Source organism: Schistocerca gregaria, chromosome X, assembly GCF_023897955.1.
Source record: "Schistocerca gregaria isolate iqSchGreg1 chromosome X, iqSchGreg1.2, whole genome shotgun sequence".
NCBI lineage: Eukaryota > Metazoa > Arthropoda > Insecta > Orthoptera > Acrididae > Schistocerca > Schistocerca gregaria.
In genome coordinates, this window is record NC_064931.1 from 124,343,220 (window position 1) to 124,363,161 (window position 19,942).

Below are 19,942 nucleotides of genomic sequence, written 5' to 3' on the forward strand. Positions count from 1 at the left end.
TACAGTTTTATATAATAAACAATGATACCATAGATATGAATGCACAGCTCGCGTGAAACGTACAGTGGCTATTCACTCATATACATATTAGTAAAATAAAGCAATGCAGCGTGAGTTTACAATATTTTTCAGACACTTGTATATGTTCGATTACCTGTAATAACTACTTTTATTCCTACGAGGAACGCAACTTTCAACCGAAACACTCACTTTTTTTTTGTTTTATATCTGTTAAAAGACCAACATGTTTTTCTGTTATCTCGTATTTCCATAAGACATAAAGTTTATACACGCTAGCGACATTCATATCCGCTTGCAGTACTTCAGTTGACGTCATATGGAATGCGGCGTTACTGGAAAATGTGAAGGTTTTGGAAATAATAACTGGCGTCAGTAATCCAGACAGTGGGAACTAAGTTTGAGGATTTGGTTTGTCGGTTGGATAATAATGTCTTTGGTGTGACGGAGTGCAGGGATCCCGCCAATACAACTGCAACGTGGCACGTGCACGAGTTGAGTGTAGAGGTCTCTCAGTCCAGGTAGCTTATCGGTGAGTTTTGTTCACATGTTTTTGGCTGTTTACTTGCGTTACGTATATGTTCTTTCAGATGTGTTTTGATTGAATTGCTGTGAGGTGGTAAGAAGTAATTGCAAGGTGGTTTAATTTTTGCGTGTATGTTGGTGATTTTCAAAAGTGTTAGCTTTGAGCGGCCATATTTGCTGCTACAACAGCTCTCCAAACTTCGTTCCAAAGGCTTATGGAACGCCGCAGTGTTGAAATTTCCGCGTCTGAAGCTCGTCGCGAATAGAAACATTGTAACTTTGAAACAATACGTTTATGGTATAGTTTCCCTAAGAGTGTTGAGTGCTCGTATCTTGTCGAAGCGTAAAAGTTATCTGAATTCTGCGAGTAACTGTAGATTTAATGAAATATCTAGTAATAGTAAAATGAGAATAAACAATTAATGCTTATTACTTAGAGTGTCAGGCTATAAAATTTATGAATGCAATACTGGGCCATCTTTAACTTTAGCCCCGCTCTGATTCTTGTAAATATTTACGCGGATCCGTACAAAAAAATATTTGTAAGATATGCAATAGACGCTACAGATTGTAAATGATTCTGAAGCTATTTTAATTAAGAGAGGTTTATATGCGTCGTATACTTTGTTTGGTGTCCCGGTGTACGTTCTAGTGAAACGAGGTGGGGGCGCGGTCCTTAACCTTTTAGGTTATTAAATGGTTTGTGCAGTGCATCGAAGTTTCATGTGAACAGCAATATCGCAAATTATATTGCGAAGTGATTGATAGTGTTTTATCTTGCGTTAGAGAAATGTAAGATAGTCTGCTTTGAACATGTTACGTTATAGTAGCAGCTATGTCACATCCCGGTGCATACTTTCTCATTGGTTCTCATATTCTCGTTTGTTTTGAGATGATTAAGATGTCTGTATGAGGAACTGCTCTTTCGGCAAGAGTTAGAATACCTCGTTGATTTATCGGTCTGTTTTTCATACTCTATTATTTTCGTCATAGTTTCCGTTGCGATGATTCGATTTATTCCATATGCTTGTATCTCCGTAACTGCGTATTGCAGTTAGTCTCGAGGTGTGTAGCGGAAGTGTAATTTGAAAATGTTTCCATTACAGCTGCTTTAACGATTCTCAACTTTTTTTGTTACTGTGATAAAGCATCGTAGTCGTAACTGGAAATCGCTTCCGGTGCAGTAATTTGCGTATCCAAATACGGCGGATATAACTTGACAGTATTGTTCGCGCAAAGCTGAGACTCGGAGCGGTGGCTGATGGGAGCGACTGTAAATGATAAATGCTTTTACGGTCGCTCCCGTCAGCCACTGCGCCGAGTGTCAGCTTTGTTTACACGTGTAGTAGCCATATTGTTTGTCCACGGTGAGTTGATGATTGGCGCGGTGGCTGTCGGTAACGGTCGTCTCTCCGCGTTGCGGCTGTTGAGGGGTGCGGAGCGGTGAGGGGGAGGGCAGTGTCTGTTGCTTGCACCAGTGCTGGCATAATGACGCCGTTTCGTGCTAACACGAAATCAGAGGCGGCACCCGGGGAAATATTGACCGCTTAAATCGCACTTCTGCCTGACTGGAAATTAATTTGACTTTGATGCTCGAGAGTTCTACCTGCAGTGTATCTATCGAAAACAAAACGAGATAAATGCAAAACTTACGTACTATGACGTAGGAAACGATTTATACTGTTTACACACTGCATTTATTATACTTCACCAAAGCAGTAACGTTTACAATGAGTAACTGTCTGAAAGAACTGTCAAAATGATCACCGAAGGTCCCTTATGTTTGATTAAAAATCGATTGAGGGTGTGATATCGATGACAATTTCCATTATTCCATGGCATGTCCAGTACCCCTGCTTCAGGTACTGGACGTTGCAGCAGTATTAACAAGATTATGCGATCTTCCCTTAGCCATGTCGCTAGTTACATTGGCCTCCCAGAAATTTTTATTGATCTATATCTGTCGTATTGGGTCCTGGTCGCAGTATTAGTGCGATAAACGCGCTACTGTGTGTCCTCCGATCCTAGCGATTTTATCCACGACATACTTTTACGGCTGCTTCATTTATGGAAGATCAGTTCATGCTTCCTCAGTGAGCCGTTGCAGTTTATTTGCCTATCTTGCAACCACTCCAGCATCGTAATCTTGAAATATTAGGCATTTTTTTGCTGTCCCTGCTATGGTATATGGCGCATTATCCACAGTGATAGAATTTGGAATTTACGGACTGCTGTATCTACAGGCCCTCCTTCCGGACAGTGTCCGCTAGTTTGATGAAATAAGTTCGCAAGTTAGTGGAAAGTTTATTGCATGAGACTACCTGAAAATTGAAACTGGGTGCCATATCGAGTTACCAGGATAGTCTGTCCGGCAAAGTTGTCAGTTTGAAATCAAAGCACACTCCGCTGCCGGGTAAAAATTCTTTCTAGGTTCTTGCATCTTGCTGCAAATACTTGAAGAGTTTCTTTTCGTGCAGGTTCTTATGCGAGTTTGAAAAGTTTTAAGTACCGGCGCAAAAATGTCATTGACGAAAAGAATGTCAGAACACATTTCGTCGGAACCTCTAAACACACACAATTGGCACCACCGTTCAAGGAAATGTGAAATGAGTTTACCAATCACGTTTCGTCAGAAGGGAAAGTAGAATGACAGAGTAGATGTCTTTAAATTTTAGCTGATTTTTGTTACTGTAAACTTCAATGCATTAAATGTGATAAAAGCAGTGATGACTGCTTGCGAAAGTCGGAGTACTGAAACCATGTCTTTCAGGAGACTGCGCTGCATTTTTGTCATGTTATCGAATATCGGATTATACAATACACCAGAGATGCTCGAAATTTGTGTAAGGCATCCTCGAAGTTTTTAATCCAAGAAAAGTTCTGTTTTAGTTAACTGAATTTTCTTAGTAAAATATGTATTTTGCTACTATGCTATTTTTGTTTAGTCACGACTTTTATTCATTAATGATGCAACAGCTGCGATTCCTCTGGTTTTTAAGAATAAACATTTCTGTAACAAGTACTTGTTTTGTAAACGGCCTTTTTCTGCTGCTAGTTACTGTATCCTATACGCGTTTCGCCTTCTGGTCTAAGGCATCAGTGGGATGTATAACGACACAATTTTGTTAGTTTTAGATTATTAAAGTTCACTTCGCGATGTTTTTGTAAAAAGTAATTACGATTTGCTGATCTGAGTTTCCTCACATCTGGTCTGGAGGTCGCACTACCACTTTTATCACTGCCATATGACATCTTAGTGTTCTCGACTTCCACACACTGTTCACCATGTTCCACACTCTTTTGTGGTCGACTATTGTCACTTGATACAAATATTTCGTCGTACACTGTTTCCACAAGGTCAATATTACGACACGTAATGGTTTTTACAAAAATCGCGAAGTGAACTGTTTAATCTAAAACTAACAAAATTGTATCGTTATAGATCCCACTGATGCATTAGAACAAAGGCGAAGCGCATATGGGATAAAGTAACTAGCAGCAGAAAAAGGCAGTTTTATTAACAAAACAAGCAGTTCTGCTTGCTGCAGAGTATGGCCACACAAACAAACTTGTTCTGTAACAAGTACTTGTGGCGAGTTCCCGAAATTTGTCCCAGTGACTTTAAGTAATTTAAGACTTTGTTCAAATGTAAACCTCAGGAAGTGCTTAGAGGTTACTTGCTAGTGGACGCAAGCCTTTTGTAATACTTGGGGCATCTAGTGGCAGCTTCCCGTTGGCAGCACTCGGAGAGGAATGTCTTTCAAGTAGTGGTGGTTTTTTCTCCGCATCTGGCAGCGCTAGCGAAATCGTAAAGTTACCGTGGCTATAGTACTTAGCCTGAACAGCATTTGTCACTCTTCAAAGTCGACAGTAAGTATAGAAATTTCAAGTTAACCTAAGTTGTCGGTTGGAAATTCTTACACCTTAGTTGGTGCGGTAAGACTGCGTGGCAGTTATTTGGATTAGTAACCCAGAAACCCCCATGCTTCTTACATCATATCTGGTCGTGGGAGTCCCTACATATTTATCATGGGCCGATGAATTTTGAAAACAAAACTAATGGCATGAAGACGTATGACGTCACCTGCCTCAACACCGTGTTAAAAACGACTGTTTAGTAACGTCACGTTATCGCCCTCTTAGTGTTCAGAGATTAAGTTCTGTGAAGTCAAAGCCGCAGTACACCCCCAGAAATAGTTGCAGAAACCATGGCCTATTCTGAATGAGCCATGTATTTCTGGCAAGTAAGAGTAATGTCATTACTTCAATCGCACCCATTTAAGATGTCTTACATCCCAACCTAACCAAATCTATGATAAGAAAAGCACCAAATATTTATGACAACCAAAATTGTCATACCATAGCTCTGTTTATTTCGATGATGTATGTGTTAATTTGTGTGGACGCAAAGGTCAGTGGCATTGGGTAAATAGGCAGTCTGCAGTCTTAGCTTGATTGGCTAACCAGATCACTTGTACTATGCTTAGATTGTATAACAAAAGCAAATCGCATAGCACAGTCGCGATTTCAGATATAGAAGCTATCGTGCCGTATTTAGTGAATCTCGTATGTGTACTTGGCAGTGGCAAAGCATGGATTTTTTGTGGGGTAGGCAGAGAATTCCGAAGAAGGAATTTTAATACAAATCTAAAACACGCATACTACTACAGAAATTGTGAAGTTAAACATTCGTAAAAATATAACATAGTAATGCACCGTTACATCTTACTGTAAATTTGTGCTACCCTCCTGGGCGTCAACATCGATGACACGAGATATGAAACGTTGTAGACTGGTTGAAGATTTCACTTCCCTTCTCTATAGCCAAACTTACAAAGTTTGACTGTCATTTGTCATTGTGTATCGAAGGTAGGCTTTAACACGTTTTAATGCACTCACGCTTCTTTGCAAGATACAGTGGTTGCTGGAATTGCAAGAACCAACAATAGTAACTTCACACATACAGGTAACATTTTTAATCCATTATTTATAATGGATTTAAGGACGTCTTAAGGCTCTCGACGTTTATGCTCACTGCTTTAAATAAACGTAAGTTCTCTTTTCAGTTTTTCATCGTCAATAAGATATATTTTAAGTAGTTTTTCTACTTCATGTATAGGGAAGTTGTCTACCATAACCTTAGAACTTTCTCATTAACAAGTTGTGTAAAATGTTGCATGGAAGTTCTTGAATCTATTTTCGATGTTTACTGCTACCGTCACTTATTTCGAATACTAGCTTTCGCAATTTCTGAATACTTCTGTTTCGTTAAAATTAATTTCAGGTACCCATGCTGAATTTACAAGGCTGTTAGCTTCGACTATGCATTTTAGGGGTCAACGGAGCGTCCGATCCCACCCGTCTTTGACCCGTGACGTAAAGGTGTTGTCATTACGGTACGGAGTTGTTAGCTTTGTTTGTAGATATCGTCGTGTTACGGCGCGGACTAGTTAGTTGCTCGTTTGTTGTTGGGGTTGGTGGTGTCCTCTCGGATTTGTATGGCCCGACAATTATTTGATGTATCGGGTTCATTTGATTTTTGATGATGGCAGTGCGAAGTATTTCGATGTGCTTGTGACTGAAGAATTGAAATTGGTTTGTCATAAATTAATTTTTTGGTTTAGGTGATAGCGTTGTGGATGGGTGTTACTGGTTTGTCGTGCGGTAAGGCGTTTAATTTATCGTGGCTTCTTTTGTTAGGTATGGATATAACTGTAAAATACAATAGCTCGAGGTTTCGTGTGGAGATGGGCGAGGACATCTCTCATTAAGTTTCTGCATATTTTCGGACTCTTACAAGAAACTGCGAAATGTATATACAGGGAGATAGAGAACGGCGAGAAGCCTAGCGTCTCGGATTACCTACTGTTAGGTGGCGGTGTAGGAGGGATAACCTCTGGCTCTCCGGCAGCATGTGGTACCTAGTTCGAGAAATCTAGGTTGGCCATGAGGTTATTTTGATTTGTTATTGTTATAGGTATTTTATCATTTTTTCCTCTTGTAAGACTGGAGTGAGAAGACTTTGATTTTCTTTTTGTAGGGAAGTGTGTTCGGAATGTGATGTATAGGGGTAAGTTGGGTGGGCAGTGGGTGTTGGTAGATACTTGAATCACAGTTTAGGAATGGGAGGGGTAAGTCTCCGGTTGGTTTGTGGGGGGGGGCGTTATTTCAGGGGGTATACGGATCATTTTCCAGGGTTTTGGAGGGGCGTTCTAAGAGGAATTGGTGGGGTTAATTGAAGAGTATATAGAGAAGTGGAGTACTACAGTGTCAGATGATTTTTCTTTGTATAGGGGCTGAGGAAGAGGGGTTATGATCATTTAGTTGTAAATCGGTGTTTAAAAATTAAGAAACTGGGGTGTGTACCAATACAAGAGTGGTTTTAGGGGCGGTTAAATTAGTCGTAGGGAGGTGAAGAGGCGCCCTTCTAACCTGCAATCTCATTTTGATGAGCATGGATGCCGGAAGAGCGTCCATGGGAGTATTGTATTTTTCGCGTTGTTTTGAGGGCAGTTAGTAACACGTACAGGGCAAGAGTGATCAGTTGAGGGGTTTTGTACGTGGGTGGAAGGGGTGGGTTGTGGATAATGGTTGTGGTTTAAAGTTGAGTGGGGGAGTTGTTTTGATTGTTACGGAAGATCTCTTTTTTTTTTGCAGTTTTTGAGTTGTGTGATTGTTTAATTTGTGGTTTTTGTTGGCGAATTTTTTCTGGGGAAGGAGGGAGGTAAGGGATTGGTAGGTTGGGGTTTGGGAGTTTCAGATTTTTGTGTTTTATTGGGGTGGCTAACGTAGTGTAGCACCGGAATTTGTGGTAATATTTTTCTGGGACCTACTATTAGCGAGTTGTTTTGTGGTGTCTTTGTGTTACGGGTTTGGTTTTATGAGGTGTTCTTTTTTTTGGTATCTTAAAGTGTGGCTAATCTATATAGCTTAAGGGAAGTGTCAGATTCTAATTTTTGTTTTAGGTGTCGGTTTTGTGGTATCTATAGCGGCGGTGTGTTTCTAATTTTGTAGTCTTTTTAGTTCTATTTTGTGGTATCGAAAATTGCGGTTGAGTTATGTAGGTGAAGGCAACTTACAGATCCCTGTCGATTTTGTGGGTGCAGCGGAATGTGGGCATTGTTTTTCATTGTTTTGTGTGGTTTGGGATTGTGCCCATACAGAAACCTCAAATTTCCCGCGCTTGTCCCTTGATTATATTTTTGAAGGGAAAAATTACTGTCGTATTTTCATGCATTTTGTGTAGTGACGTCATAGACGCCATACTGGATACAGTGTAAATGGTAATTTCCGCCATATTGTCACGGGTCAAAGCAAACGGATGGAATCGAACAGTTCCGTAATCCTCACATGTCTTTCATTAGTCTTAATGCAGTTTTCGATTCCAAGCTTACAGCGTCTTATGCCGAGAGTTTAACTTTGGAAGATGTCAAACAAGATGCCTGTATGCTGGAAAATAGAATTGTACAGCTGCAGCAGAAAGTCTGGTCATTCATATGTAATTTAGTCCAATTGCCTGCCTGATGGGAAAAATTGTCATCCCATCCTTTATAGTTTATTACATCGTTAAATGCTGCTCTCTGGTTCTTACTGAAGAAAAATGGTTTGTACAGAGCGTGAATGAAAATTCAACGTTGTTTCACAAGGACCTGGTAGTTTAAATCCCCTTTCCCTCAGTTCACTTCCTTTATTGGAACGGCAAAATGCGTGAAATTTTGATAAATTTGCCACATTTTTAATTGCGTAGTTCTTTCAGAAGAATGGAGGACTAGGCTTTGCTGACATGCATGGCAGTGGATAGAGCATGAAGATAAGCTTGCTTCACAATTGGCTGGAAACCATAATTTTTCCGCGCAGTTGCACTGCAGCTGCCCCATGTTTGGGCCAGTAATTCGTTTTTACCAATATTGCAACTGCTTAGCACTTGGAGCAAAACAGTGACTGTCTTGAGCACTCAGGTTTTAGATACGTCATAACTCAACGAATCTCTTGTATTTATTCTGATTAGTTATTTGCAAAACGAAAAATTACTCAATCGACTTCTAGTAGAGATTCGTTGTTTCGTCGGCTTGTACTGATACAAAAAAAACTATTTTAACTTGAAATTGTTTAACGTCTGTAAGGCAAGCTGCTAGTCAGTCACAGGAAGTGCTCTTAAATCATCGATCGGGTGCTAAATGATGTGTATGGTTCTTCTCCCAATAAATCAAAGTTCTAAAATTCCTGTATTTGCTCACCTCAGATTCGTTGACTTCGAAGTGCAGTGCTGAAATGGTGTGTGTACGTTTTGATCAATCTTCTCGTTATTTCAGAGCGTGTTCCTTATGAAAGGATGGTCAAATCTTACTGTGCCTAGCCGATTGTATGTAACAGCTGCTGTGATACATGCAGTGGAATATTCATGCTTTTTAGCTTTAGAAAGGAAATTTTGAAGACTCTTCGCCTACTCCCCACATATGCCGTTCAAAACCATCATTACTCATACCAAATAGTACAGAAAAAACAAACTTTTCCTTACAACGCTGTCACTTAACACCATGGTTTTTGAATTGAATCATTGTTTGGAAACGTCTTAAAAGTTTTCCATAAGATTTAATAGACGGACTGGGCGTCGGCTCTTCGCCCTTCCACCAGGAGTTTCTTCCAAAGACGAGAGAAAATGTAAGATTTTCAAGTAACAAATTCAGTGGTCTTACGTTGAAATAAATGCGTCCGTGAGAATTTTAAGTAATCAGTAATAGCATGCTTTAAGACTTAATGATTTTAACATTAGCATTTCGATAAGTGTCAGATTGACGACACATCGCACGTGACAGGGCACACAGATACACAGCACAACTACTTAAATTTGAAATACAAAATTCATTGTTAGAGGTTTCACCATCAGCACGTGTAGTACAGCTGACCTGAAAACCTACAGAGACGCTACAGAACAGTTTGAAATAAGAAAGGCTACTTAATTTTAATCTGTCGAACAATGAATATATCTATTTGCTGTCATCTTGCAACGTCCAATGGTGCGTCTACATTTTTCTATGAATGTCTTCTTGTTCTTTGTGTTTTAAGTAAACACTAGAATTAAGAGTTACTTTCTCATTCTGCTCGGCTTGTTGCTAGCGTGCTAGACGGTGCGAAGTAGCGCTATCTGATGTTGAACTGCTGAAAGACTTGTCTTTACCTTTAGCTGTGTATCCACCTGCCGGCGAGAAGCAGAATCAAACGCTAGCTTTTAAAAACCTTACCATGGGTGTAGAAACCCCAGTCAGCCACGTAAATGAAACGGACTTTCTTCGTATGCTCATAACAAGCACATAATTCAGAACTGTTACTGGTTACAAAGCTAGAGGAGTGATGCATTATACTGGCGGGTGCAGACACAGTTCAAACGTAAAATATTTGAGAACATTTACGAGGGTACGTGATCAGATAGAATTATTCAATATGAGCGAATTTTTGGGTAGGCTCGGCCTTTTAGCCTTACTGGACGCTTCGCCACTGATACTTGGCCATTGCGCAAATATAGAGTTCCTGTGCTACAGCGCATTAAATATCAGAGACGTCCTTTGTCGGTATGTTGTGCCAGTGCCCGAAAGTCCGATACGGATGTATAAAAATTTAACCAAAGTGAGTCGTAAGGCCTGCTGCGGGAAAAGTGATGTGATCACTTTCGTAAATTTCGGGAAATCCGGGGCTTCCCTGTAAAAGGTTTTCACGTAATTTGCAGACTTAACGCACGAGTGTACCGGAACAAAATTTTGATAAAGTGGCTTGTAACATTGTGTCCACTGCAAGCAGCAGAGGTACTAAAATCAGATTTTAGCATATGATAGAAAACGGTACCTTGAACGCATCGAAAATATTGGTAATATTAAACTACTGTTGAACGAGTGGCAAAGTAACCTGCAAATTAGTTGCAGAAACATCGTTATGCACTACGCTGGTGCAGAAAGTCTAACAGCTGAGTAGCGTTGCTGTAACCCTGTGTTGTGGTTGGATTATGAAAGATTTGGTTCCGCGAACTAGGCTTCTTGGGATCAATCTGTGTAACATACGTAAGTGCGTGTTTTTATGAATGCAGTTTTGTTCGGACTTGTAAATATGTAATATGGTGAGCTAAATATTAGTGTACTGACATGTTGTCTTACAGGTCGAGGGAGCAATGGACGACAGAAGAGAGAATGGAACAGTCCAGCGCAAAAAGAAACTGAGTCTTCGGGGCAACAAACTTAGAAAGAAACTTTCTAGTTATTCAGAGGGTAAGTTCATACTTAGTCACCTAACCGTTTCAGCCACATTCTGCCGGTGGGTTTTTGATGTATGTAATTTCCAAAGTGGAGATAGTACATTCTTTTCGGTGAGACGTTCGTACTAGCTTTGGTATTACGACAGTACAACATACCATGCGAAGACTGTAATAGTGCCTTGTACTTAAACTTCGAAGTTAAAGGTGATGTGATTTTGATGGAACTGGCGAGGCGGTGCAGGGATTAATTGCACAGTCTGGAAGAACAAAGTTTAAATCTCCTTCAATCCATCAATATTTAGCGTTCTCGTAATATCCGTAAACAGACGAGTGGTAGGATGTTTTCTTTGAAAACACTACTGAATTCCCCTACGAGGTTCATGACCTTGTCCATCGGATGTTACTCTAAACTCCTATTTTTAAAGAGTGAAATTTAACTGGTTTAAGTATATAATACTACAGCGTTAAGACCCTGAGGACATAGTAATAACTGCACCACGTGCTCGTCAGCTTGTCTGGATTTGTGAAGTTGTACTGTACTCTAGAAATCAGATGGAATGATCTGTGTGTTTCGAGAAAGGGCCTAAATAGCAAATGTGTACCCAAATTTAACTTTTCTTCCATGAAATTGCACATACATACGGTAGCTAAAGTAAATTTTCTTTTGTAGGTAAGAGATGATCATGATGGCTAAAGAAACAGTTGCTGTGAACTTAATCATTTGTAACGAAAAATAAAGGAACTAAAACACCCAATTCAGTAGTTCGCAAAAAAGAGAACATTAATAAAGCTGTAGAACAAGTGGCTACTCCATCAAAGCATGTTTTTAAAAATTGTTGGATGCTAAAAGATGTGCAATAAAATGTGACTAATAATTCTTAGGGTGTCAATGATGTTTGTAGACAGGGACATCGAAAATAGTTTTCATGTGACCAACTAAGTGTGCAAACTTCGTCAGGTTTTGGGTAGCACCATATTTTGAGAATATGTTACATAAAGTTAATGTGGATAGTTTCCACACTATGCTTCCATGAAGCATTAAATCTTTTCTGGCCAAAGAAATGAATTTACACGTTATTTGGATCTAAATAACAAAGTAGGAACACACTATCCTCTTACTTTCCTAGGTCTCAGTACTGCTGAGGCTATAAAAGCATTTTGTGATATATTGGACTTCAAAAAGTTGACTAGTATTTAATTGGAACCTATTCAGTGTGATTCAGGGGAACTTAGACCTCAAACAGGTCCTTAATTTAGGTGACTGGCCTGCAGGTGATAAATAATCCTTTTCAGAAGTGTTTAGAGTTTGACTTCATACACTGTCTACAGATCTTCCATGGCTGTTCAAGGATTCCCCCTCATGTAGATGGGATTTCTTAAATTTCAGACAGTAAGAAAATGCCATGTAAGTTTTGTAGCCATAAGCAGTTTGAAAATATTCTGGCAGCAGAGAAGACATTAGAAAAATGGCAGGATGTAAAACATTTTGATTCTTCTATGGTGCAAAAGCAATTTAACAAACCAGGTTCAAAATTTTGATAGTAGAAAAAGCTGCCAAAGATAATTTGATAACTGCAACTTAATTTTTTCTTCTGTTGCTGGACTGGTAACCACATTCTTGAAAAAGTATCAAAGTGGTCATCTAATGGACATTTTTTGGCTGATCTAAGGTAGATTGTTCAACTTTTCATAAATTTTATAAGGCTGGACAGATACTGTCTTACACAAATATCCAAAATTTGATTTGGAAGATAAATCTATGCATACAGAAGTTCATAATTTAGGCTTTTTAGGGAACTTAATAGAAATAATTTATTTCCTGAGATTGTGATACTGTTAAGATCTGACGCTCACTTTTTGATTTCATTAGTTAGAAACTTAATAGATAAATCTCCAATGAGCTCACTAATGGTCTGAGGCTAATCTTTAGATCCAAGGCAAATGACATTAAATTGCTTTTACTATTAAAGTGAAATTGGTGATAACAGGTAAACAGATAGTATTCTCGTTAACGACAAACGTCCAGTTGCATGAAATGTAGTTGGCGTCACAGCGCCACCTCTTGAGGCGATTTTGTACTAGGCTTCAGTACTGGCACACGACGCTGTGGCGCGTTATGCTTACTACCTGACCCCAATTTTACTCTGTTACTCGCTCCTGTGAACGGGTACGCGTTATGCAGATCTTGGTGCCTCTCGTGTACATCTAGAAAAGGTAATGATTTCACTATTTTATATTTCTAATTTTTACTGAGTTTAACGAAGGCGATATTTGTATGATATATTCGACGATGCCCTTCCGCTACACGGACTAAAGGATTCTTCTAAGAAATACCAACTTCAGGTATTTGCTCTTTCAATAGTTGATCTGTTTATACGTGCTTATAGGTTATCAAAGTCTGCATAACACGATCGCAATTCTTAAATAGATGCATTTGTTCTGTTTTCTATGTAGATAACCTGAAGATGCCTAAATAAGGCGAAATGCGTTGTTGAATAAAAAACTAAAATTGCAACCAAGACTGTTTTTAACCAATATAGTTGGCAATACACTAGACGTAGTTCACACGATAAATAACGTGTGCCATTCAAGATTAGTCCATCTTCTGATGGACTGCCCCTTTTAGCCCCCTTGCGTCAGTCCTTTAATTCACCAGCTGCACTTCAATTCTAGGTGACGATGCCTCTATAGCTGACTCAGTTTTACGTTTCTGTGCAGCTGGGTTTTATCACTCGCTAGAGTGTGGGCGCTCTCGCTTGATTTCTCAGGCTACACCCACTCCAGCGACTTTTAATTGTGACGTGAATACCAAAATAGTGTCTTTTATGGTAACAAGTTATGTTTGTACCTCTATCAATGCTTTCCAGCTGGAGATTCTAGATTCTTCGTTTGTAATTGAGTGGTTGACCTTTTACCTTATCAATCAACCACTGTAGTCTGTTTTGCTCTAGTCAACTATTTTCTCTGCTCCTTTTAAGTGTCCTCAATTTCGTGTTACTGCGGTGTTCATTTTAGCTCTGTACCCCTTGGTGGTTCCCTTCCTCTGGGTGCAGAGGTTACACTTCTACTGTATAGGCCTTTTACAAGTACGTCTGTTTGGAACAGGGGACTGACCTCGATGTTTAGCCCTCATCAAACCCCAAAACCAACCTACCATTAAAGAGCGTGTGGTGGTTAACTTGTAGTAACCGTATAAATTGTAAGAGTTAACAGGGTAAATCATATAGGTTGCATCTATCTTTTGCTCAATTGATAGGATTTGTAAAAAATGTTCTGGATATCGTATACTGCTCAATCATTTGAACTACTTCGTAAGGCTGTTCTTAAGTTGAGGGCATGAATTCTAGCATTTGATAAACTCAGTAATACATAAAAGTGTTTAAGTGTGCACTCACAGCATTTAACCTTGGAATATTTCTTGGGCACTTCTTAGTTTCATTAAGAATTATGTGGAAATGAGATAAATTGCTTTACAATCTGTTCGGTGAAAACTGTGGTTAGTAATGATTTTCTGCCTACTCTTCAATAAGATATTTTCATTAGAGAGGTTAGTTGAATATGTACAGGACTGTTGTTAGACCTAATATTGTGCCTTTAACTGCCAGTAGATCTCGACTGGTTAACGTACCAATTACAGTAAGGATACTCCCTCCAAAATCATACCAGGCACGTTTAAACCTAGTTAGTTGTGTGGCATAAGCTTTGACACTAAATCTCTCCTTCATAATTAGCAAATGGAGACTCTACCTGCATTTTGGCTGTGATTCAGTTATACCAAGATGTACCCTTTTCCAAAATTGTATCATTACCCTTAAGAGAACGAATTAGATAATTTTGCTTCGTCACAGAATTCAACTGTTGCTGGATTTTGCTCAGATCATACTTAGGGCAAGTTTTACGTTACTTTTTCAAACTACCATGTCTGATCGTGGTTAAAAAAAACCTGTACTGTGGTACTATTACTACAGCATTAAGAGAGTACGCTATCATAGCAAACATTAGAATAAAAATGAACACAGCTAATTAGTTCTAAATACTAGTTAACAATGAACATAAAATAGTTTCTTGTGGTAACCTGTGGAAGAAAAGTTTTCACTTGTGCACTTCAGTACTAAATTTTCGCAACACATTCACACAAGCAAATGGCTGAAATACACACAACACACGTTTACGCAGATTGTAGGGGTGTCTGGAACAGGATCGCTCAGAACGTAGCAGTGCCTCTGCCTCGAAGTCTGGACTGCGTCCTTGCGATTCTCGCTTCCTGGGTTTTAGAATAGCAGGTCTGCCTCTCGGTCGGTCCTCGTCTTGAGATACTGCAGGAAATCTACCCAGAGATGGCTTTACACTATTGACATGACACTCGAACGAAAGGGCAGTTGGAGCTTGAGTGACTGGCGACAACACCTCCAATATAGGATATGGTCCTTCCCAAAACTTCTTAAATTTTATGACTTTCCTTTAACACCACATTGCTCAGATACAAAAGATCTCCAACATGATACTATGGCACTGCTGTATGGCGGTCGTGTTGTCTGGCTTGCTGAAGAAAAGATTGATTTCGCTGTTTCACTCCCCTTCATGCTTCCTTTAGTTTGCGTGTTACATTCCTTACGTGTTCATTGCTGATTCCGGCTGTCTATAACGCAAAGCCCAAGGGTGGATGCAGTCGTCTTCCGTAGACGATCGCATATGGACTTGGACCAATTGAGCTGTGCATTTTGACATTGTAACAACTTAACAAGTACGGTAAACAGTCATCCTAATTCCAGAATGAGATTTTCACTCTGCAGCGGAGTGTGCGCTGATATGGCAGATTAAACCTGTGTGCTCGACAGAGACTCGAACTCAGGACCTTTGCCTTTCGCGGGCAAGTGCTCTACCGTCTGAGCTACCGAAGCACGACTCACGCCCGGTCCTCACAGGTCGGGCACACTGTTTTAATCTGTCAGGAAGTTTAATATCAGTGCACACTCCGCTGCAGAGTGAAAATCTCATTCTGGAAACATCCTGCAGGCTGTGGCTAAGCCATGTCTCCGCTATATCCTTTCTTTCAGGAGTGCTAGTTCTGCAAGGTTCGCAGGAGAGCTTCTGTAAAGTTTGGAAGGTAGGAGACGAGATACTGGCAGAAGTAAAGCTGTGAGGACCGGGCGTGAGTCGTGCTTCGGTAGCTCAGATGGTAGCACTTGCCCGCGAAAGGCAAAGGTCCTGAGTTCGAGCCTCGGTCGGGCAAACAGTTTTAACCTGCCAGGAAGTTTGTCATCCTAACTGTTTGCTGCTCGCGTAATGGCTAACCATTTTAATAATTGTTCTGTGGACTCGCTCGACTCTCAAATTTCCTTCAGGGTGTGCGATGTAGTTCTTAACTGATTTATTTGCATGAGCTTAAAAGTCTAAGTAATTCACTCATAAAATTCGTTCCTTGATCACTGATTATACTTAATGGTGATCCAAACTCGACTCCTTCTACAAAAACTTCAGCGACAGTCTCACCACTCTGATCAGGTAATGGTATCATAAGGTATCTAGAGAAATGATCTGACATCGTTAATACGGAAACAAATAAATCTTTAGTCTCAGGCAATGGTCCTAATACACTAGTCCTACACGTTCAAATGGTTCGCTTATCTCTGGCAGTTCTTGCAATGGTGCTCTTTTTCCTACATTATTCAGTCTGTTACAGAAATCACATTGTGAAACAAAGTAAAACGTGAACTTCGTGGCTCGGCCACTGAAACATCTGAACTATTTTTTGTTGCTTTTTACTGAAATGTCCTGACAATAAAGAATCGTCTTGTTCTCTCATGATTTTCTCTTTCATGCATTCTGGAATAACTAGGCAGTTTACTGTACTAGTGATTTTCTACAATAATTGACCTATTTCGACAAAATGTTGCAAATTTTCCATAATTTGCATCGTGGATCTTCTTCTTGAGCTGCCTTTAACTCTTCTCGACTTATTTTAAGACACATTGACTTTTCGACTCACTGCATCAGCATTCACATGTTTACAAGGTCGGTGAAAACCTTAAATTGGTACTCGCTCACTCTTAATGCCCATCATGCTAATCTGGAACTTGGATCCTTTAAGCTCAATAACCATTTAAACGCGGCATGATCTGTAATTACTGTAAATTCTATTCCTGTTAAGAAAAACGTTAAGTGTTACACCAAGAACCAAAGTACAAAGCCCGTTCGCAGTAGTACAATTATATGCTGCTCTGGTCGTTTGGGAGCAAATAAGATAGGATGTTCATGACCAACTTCTTGATACAATATTGCACCTATGGCGAAATTGGATGTATATGTTGAAAGAATAAAAGGTTTACTGAAATCTGGATAGGCTAACACTGGGGCTGTGGTTAGAGCAGTTTTAAGTTCATCCATTGCTGTTTTGCACTCTGTTGACCAATTACATGTGGCTCCTTTCTTCAGTAGCTGTCATTGGACGTCATATTTTCGCATAACCGGCTATAAATAGTCTGTAGAAATTTGACAATACCAAGAATGATGGTAGTTCTTCAAAATTCTGTGGTTCAGGAAAATTCTTCACATCTTCAATTAAGTTTGGATTAGGTCGGACACCTTCACTGGTTACAAAATGGCAAAGATAGTTAACTTCACTATGTGCAAAATGACATTTATCTATTGATAAAGGGAGTTCTGCGCTTCTTAAAAGCTCAAAAACAGCTTGTAGTCTATCAGTATGCTGCTTCATGTTTTCACAAATTATTACTTCATCAAGGTAAAGAAGTGCTTGTGTTGGGGTGAGCTCCTGTAAAACTGAATCCATCAGGTGTTGAAATATAGCTGGACATTACAAAGTCTAAACGGCATACGAAGATACTTGTATACTCCTGGTGCTGTTAAAAATGAAGTTTTTGCTCACCGCCTGCATGCCCTTTTAACTGGTGATAACCACTTGTTAGATCACATACTGAAAAATTACATCTGCCCATGTAATCAAGTTTCCACTAACTTTGGTAAGTGGTAAATGTCGGGTGTGTTCACAGCAAACATCGGTAATCAACACAAATGGAACTTTGGTTCTCCAGAAATTGATTTATTCTTAACAATTAAAACAGGCGAACACCATGGTTTTATAATTCATCAAAATCTACATGGATACTCTGCAAATCACATTTAAGTGCCTGGCAGAGGCTTCACCGAACCACCTTCACAATTCCCTATTATTACAATCTCTTACAGCGGGCAAAAATAATGAACACTTATATTTCCGTACGAGCTCTGATTTTCCATGTTTCCCGTATTTTATTGTGGTGATCGTTTCTCCCTATGTAGGTGTCAACAAAACATTTTCGCATTCGGAGGAGAAAGTTGATAGGAATTTCGTGAGAAGATTCCGTCTCAACAAACTCTTCTTTTAGCGATTGCCATCCCAAATCCTGTATCACTTCTGTGACTCTCCCCCATATTTCACGATAATACAAAACGTACTGCCTTTCTTTGAACGTCTTCGATGTACTCCGTAAGTCCTATATGGTAAGTATTCCACACCGCGCAGCAGTAGTATAAAAAAAGGACGGACAAGCGTAGTGTAGGCAGTCTCCTTAGGTCTGCTACATTTAAGGGTTCTGCCAGTGAAATACAGTCTTCGGTTAGCCTTCCCTACAGCATGTTCTGCGTTCCAATATGTTTTTCATTATTGTAATAACTAGGTATTTAGTTGAATTTACGGCTTTTAGATTAGACTGATTTATCGTGTAACCGAAGTTTGAGTTCCTTTTAGCACTCACGTGGATGACCTCACACATTTCGTTATTTCGGGTCATCCATTCCGAGATCTTTTCTAAATCGTTTTGCAATTTGGTTTCATCTTCTGATGACTTTATTAGTCGATAAACGACAGCGTCATCTGCAAACAATCGAAGACGGCTGCTCAGATTGTCTCCCAAATCGTTTATATAAATAAGGAACAACAAAGGGCCTATAATACTACCTTGGGGAACGCCAGAAATCACTTCTGCTTTACTCGATGACTTGCCGCCAATTACTGCGAACTGTGACCTCTGACAGGAAATCGCAAATCCAGTCACATAACTGAGACGATATGCCATAAGCATGCAATTTGACTGAGTCGCTTGTGTGGTACCGTGTCAAAAGCCTTCCGGTAATCCAGAAATACGGAATCGATCTGAAATCCCTTGTTAATAGCACTGAACACTTCATGTGAACGAAGAGAGAATTCTTTCACAGGAACGATATTTCGTAAACCCATGTTCTGTGTCAATAGACAGTTTTCTTAGAGGTAATTTATAATGTTCGAACACAGTATGTTCCAAAATCCTGCTGCATATCGACGTTACCGATATGGGCCTGTAATTTACTTAGTCCTACCTTTCTTGAACATTGGTGTGACCTGTCCAAATTTCCGATCTTTGGGTACGGATCTTTCGTCGAGCGAACGGTTGTATACGAAAAGTACGGAGCTAATCATCAGCATTCTCCGAAAGGAACGTAATTGGTATACAGTCTGGATCAGAAGACTTACTTTTATTAAGTGATCAGAGTTGCTTCACTACTCAAAGTTGGCAGCTGTTCTCGATACGAATTCTGGAATAATTACTTCGTCATTTGTGAAGGCATTTCTGAACGTTTTTTAGTAACTCTGCTTTGGCGGCACTGTCTTAGATAGTATCTCCATTGCTATCGCGCAGAGAAGGCATTGTTTCTTGGCGCTAACATACTTCACATACGACCAGAATCTCTTAGGCTTTTCTGCCAGGCTTTGACAGTTTGATTGTCGAAACTGTTTTAAGCATCTCGCATTGAAGTCCGTGCAAAATTTCGAGCTTCTTTAAAAGATCTCCAATCTTGGGATTTTGCGTCTGTTTAAATTTTGCATGTTAGTTTCGTTGTTTCTGCAACAGTGTTATAACCAGTTTTGTGTACCAAGGAGGATCAGATCCGTCGTTGGTTAATTTGGTATAAATATCAATTGTTGCTGAAACTATTTCTTTGAATTCAAGCCACATATGGTCTATACTTAAATTATTAATTTGGAATGAGTGGAGATCCTCTCAGGAAAGCGTCAAGTGAGTTTTTAATTGCTTTTTTGAGTAGGTTGTATAATCTCGCTACCACAGTCCTGTGTTCACTAACCCTTAAATCAGTTTTCATGTTTGTTCTTAACTC

The 19,942-nt window shown here is 39.7% G+C and overlaps 1 protein-coding gene across 6 annotated transcripts in view; it reads left to right on the forward strand.

Moving 5' to 3' along the window:
• Positions 1-444: 444 nt before the first annotated feature.
• LOC126298792 (osteocalcin 2-like) overlaps positions 445-19,942 on the forward strand; it is a 33,054-nt gene continuing 13,556 nt past the window's right edge. Inside the window, exons 1-2 of one of the 6 annotated variants that reach the window (XM_049990255.1) lie at positions 445-550; positions 10,691-10,799. In XM_049990255.1, coding sequence (XP_049846212.1) covers positions 10,703-10,799 — 97 coding nt within the window. In that variant the 5' untranslated portion in view covers positions 445-550; positions 10,691-10,702. The other 5 variants (XM_049990258.1, XM_049990256.1, XM_049990254.1 and 2 more) reach the window with 5 other exon arrangements.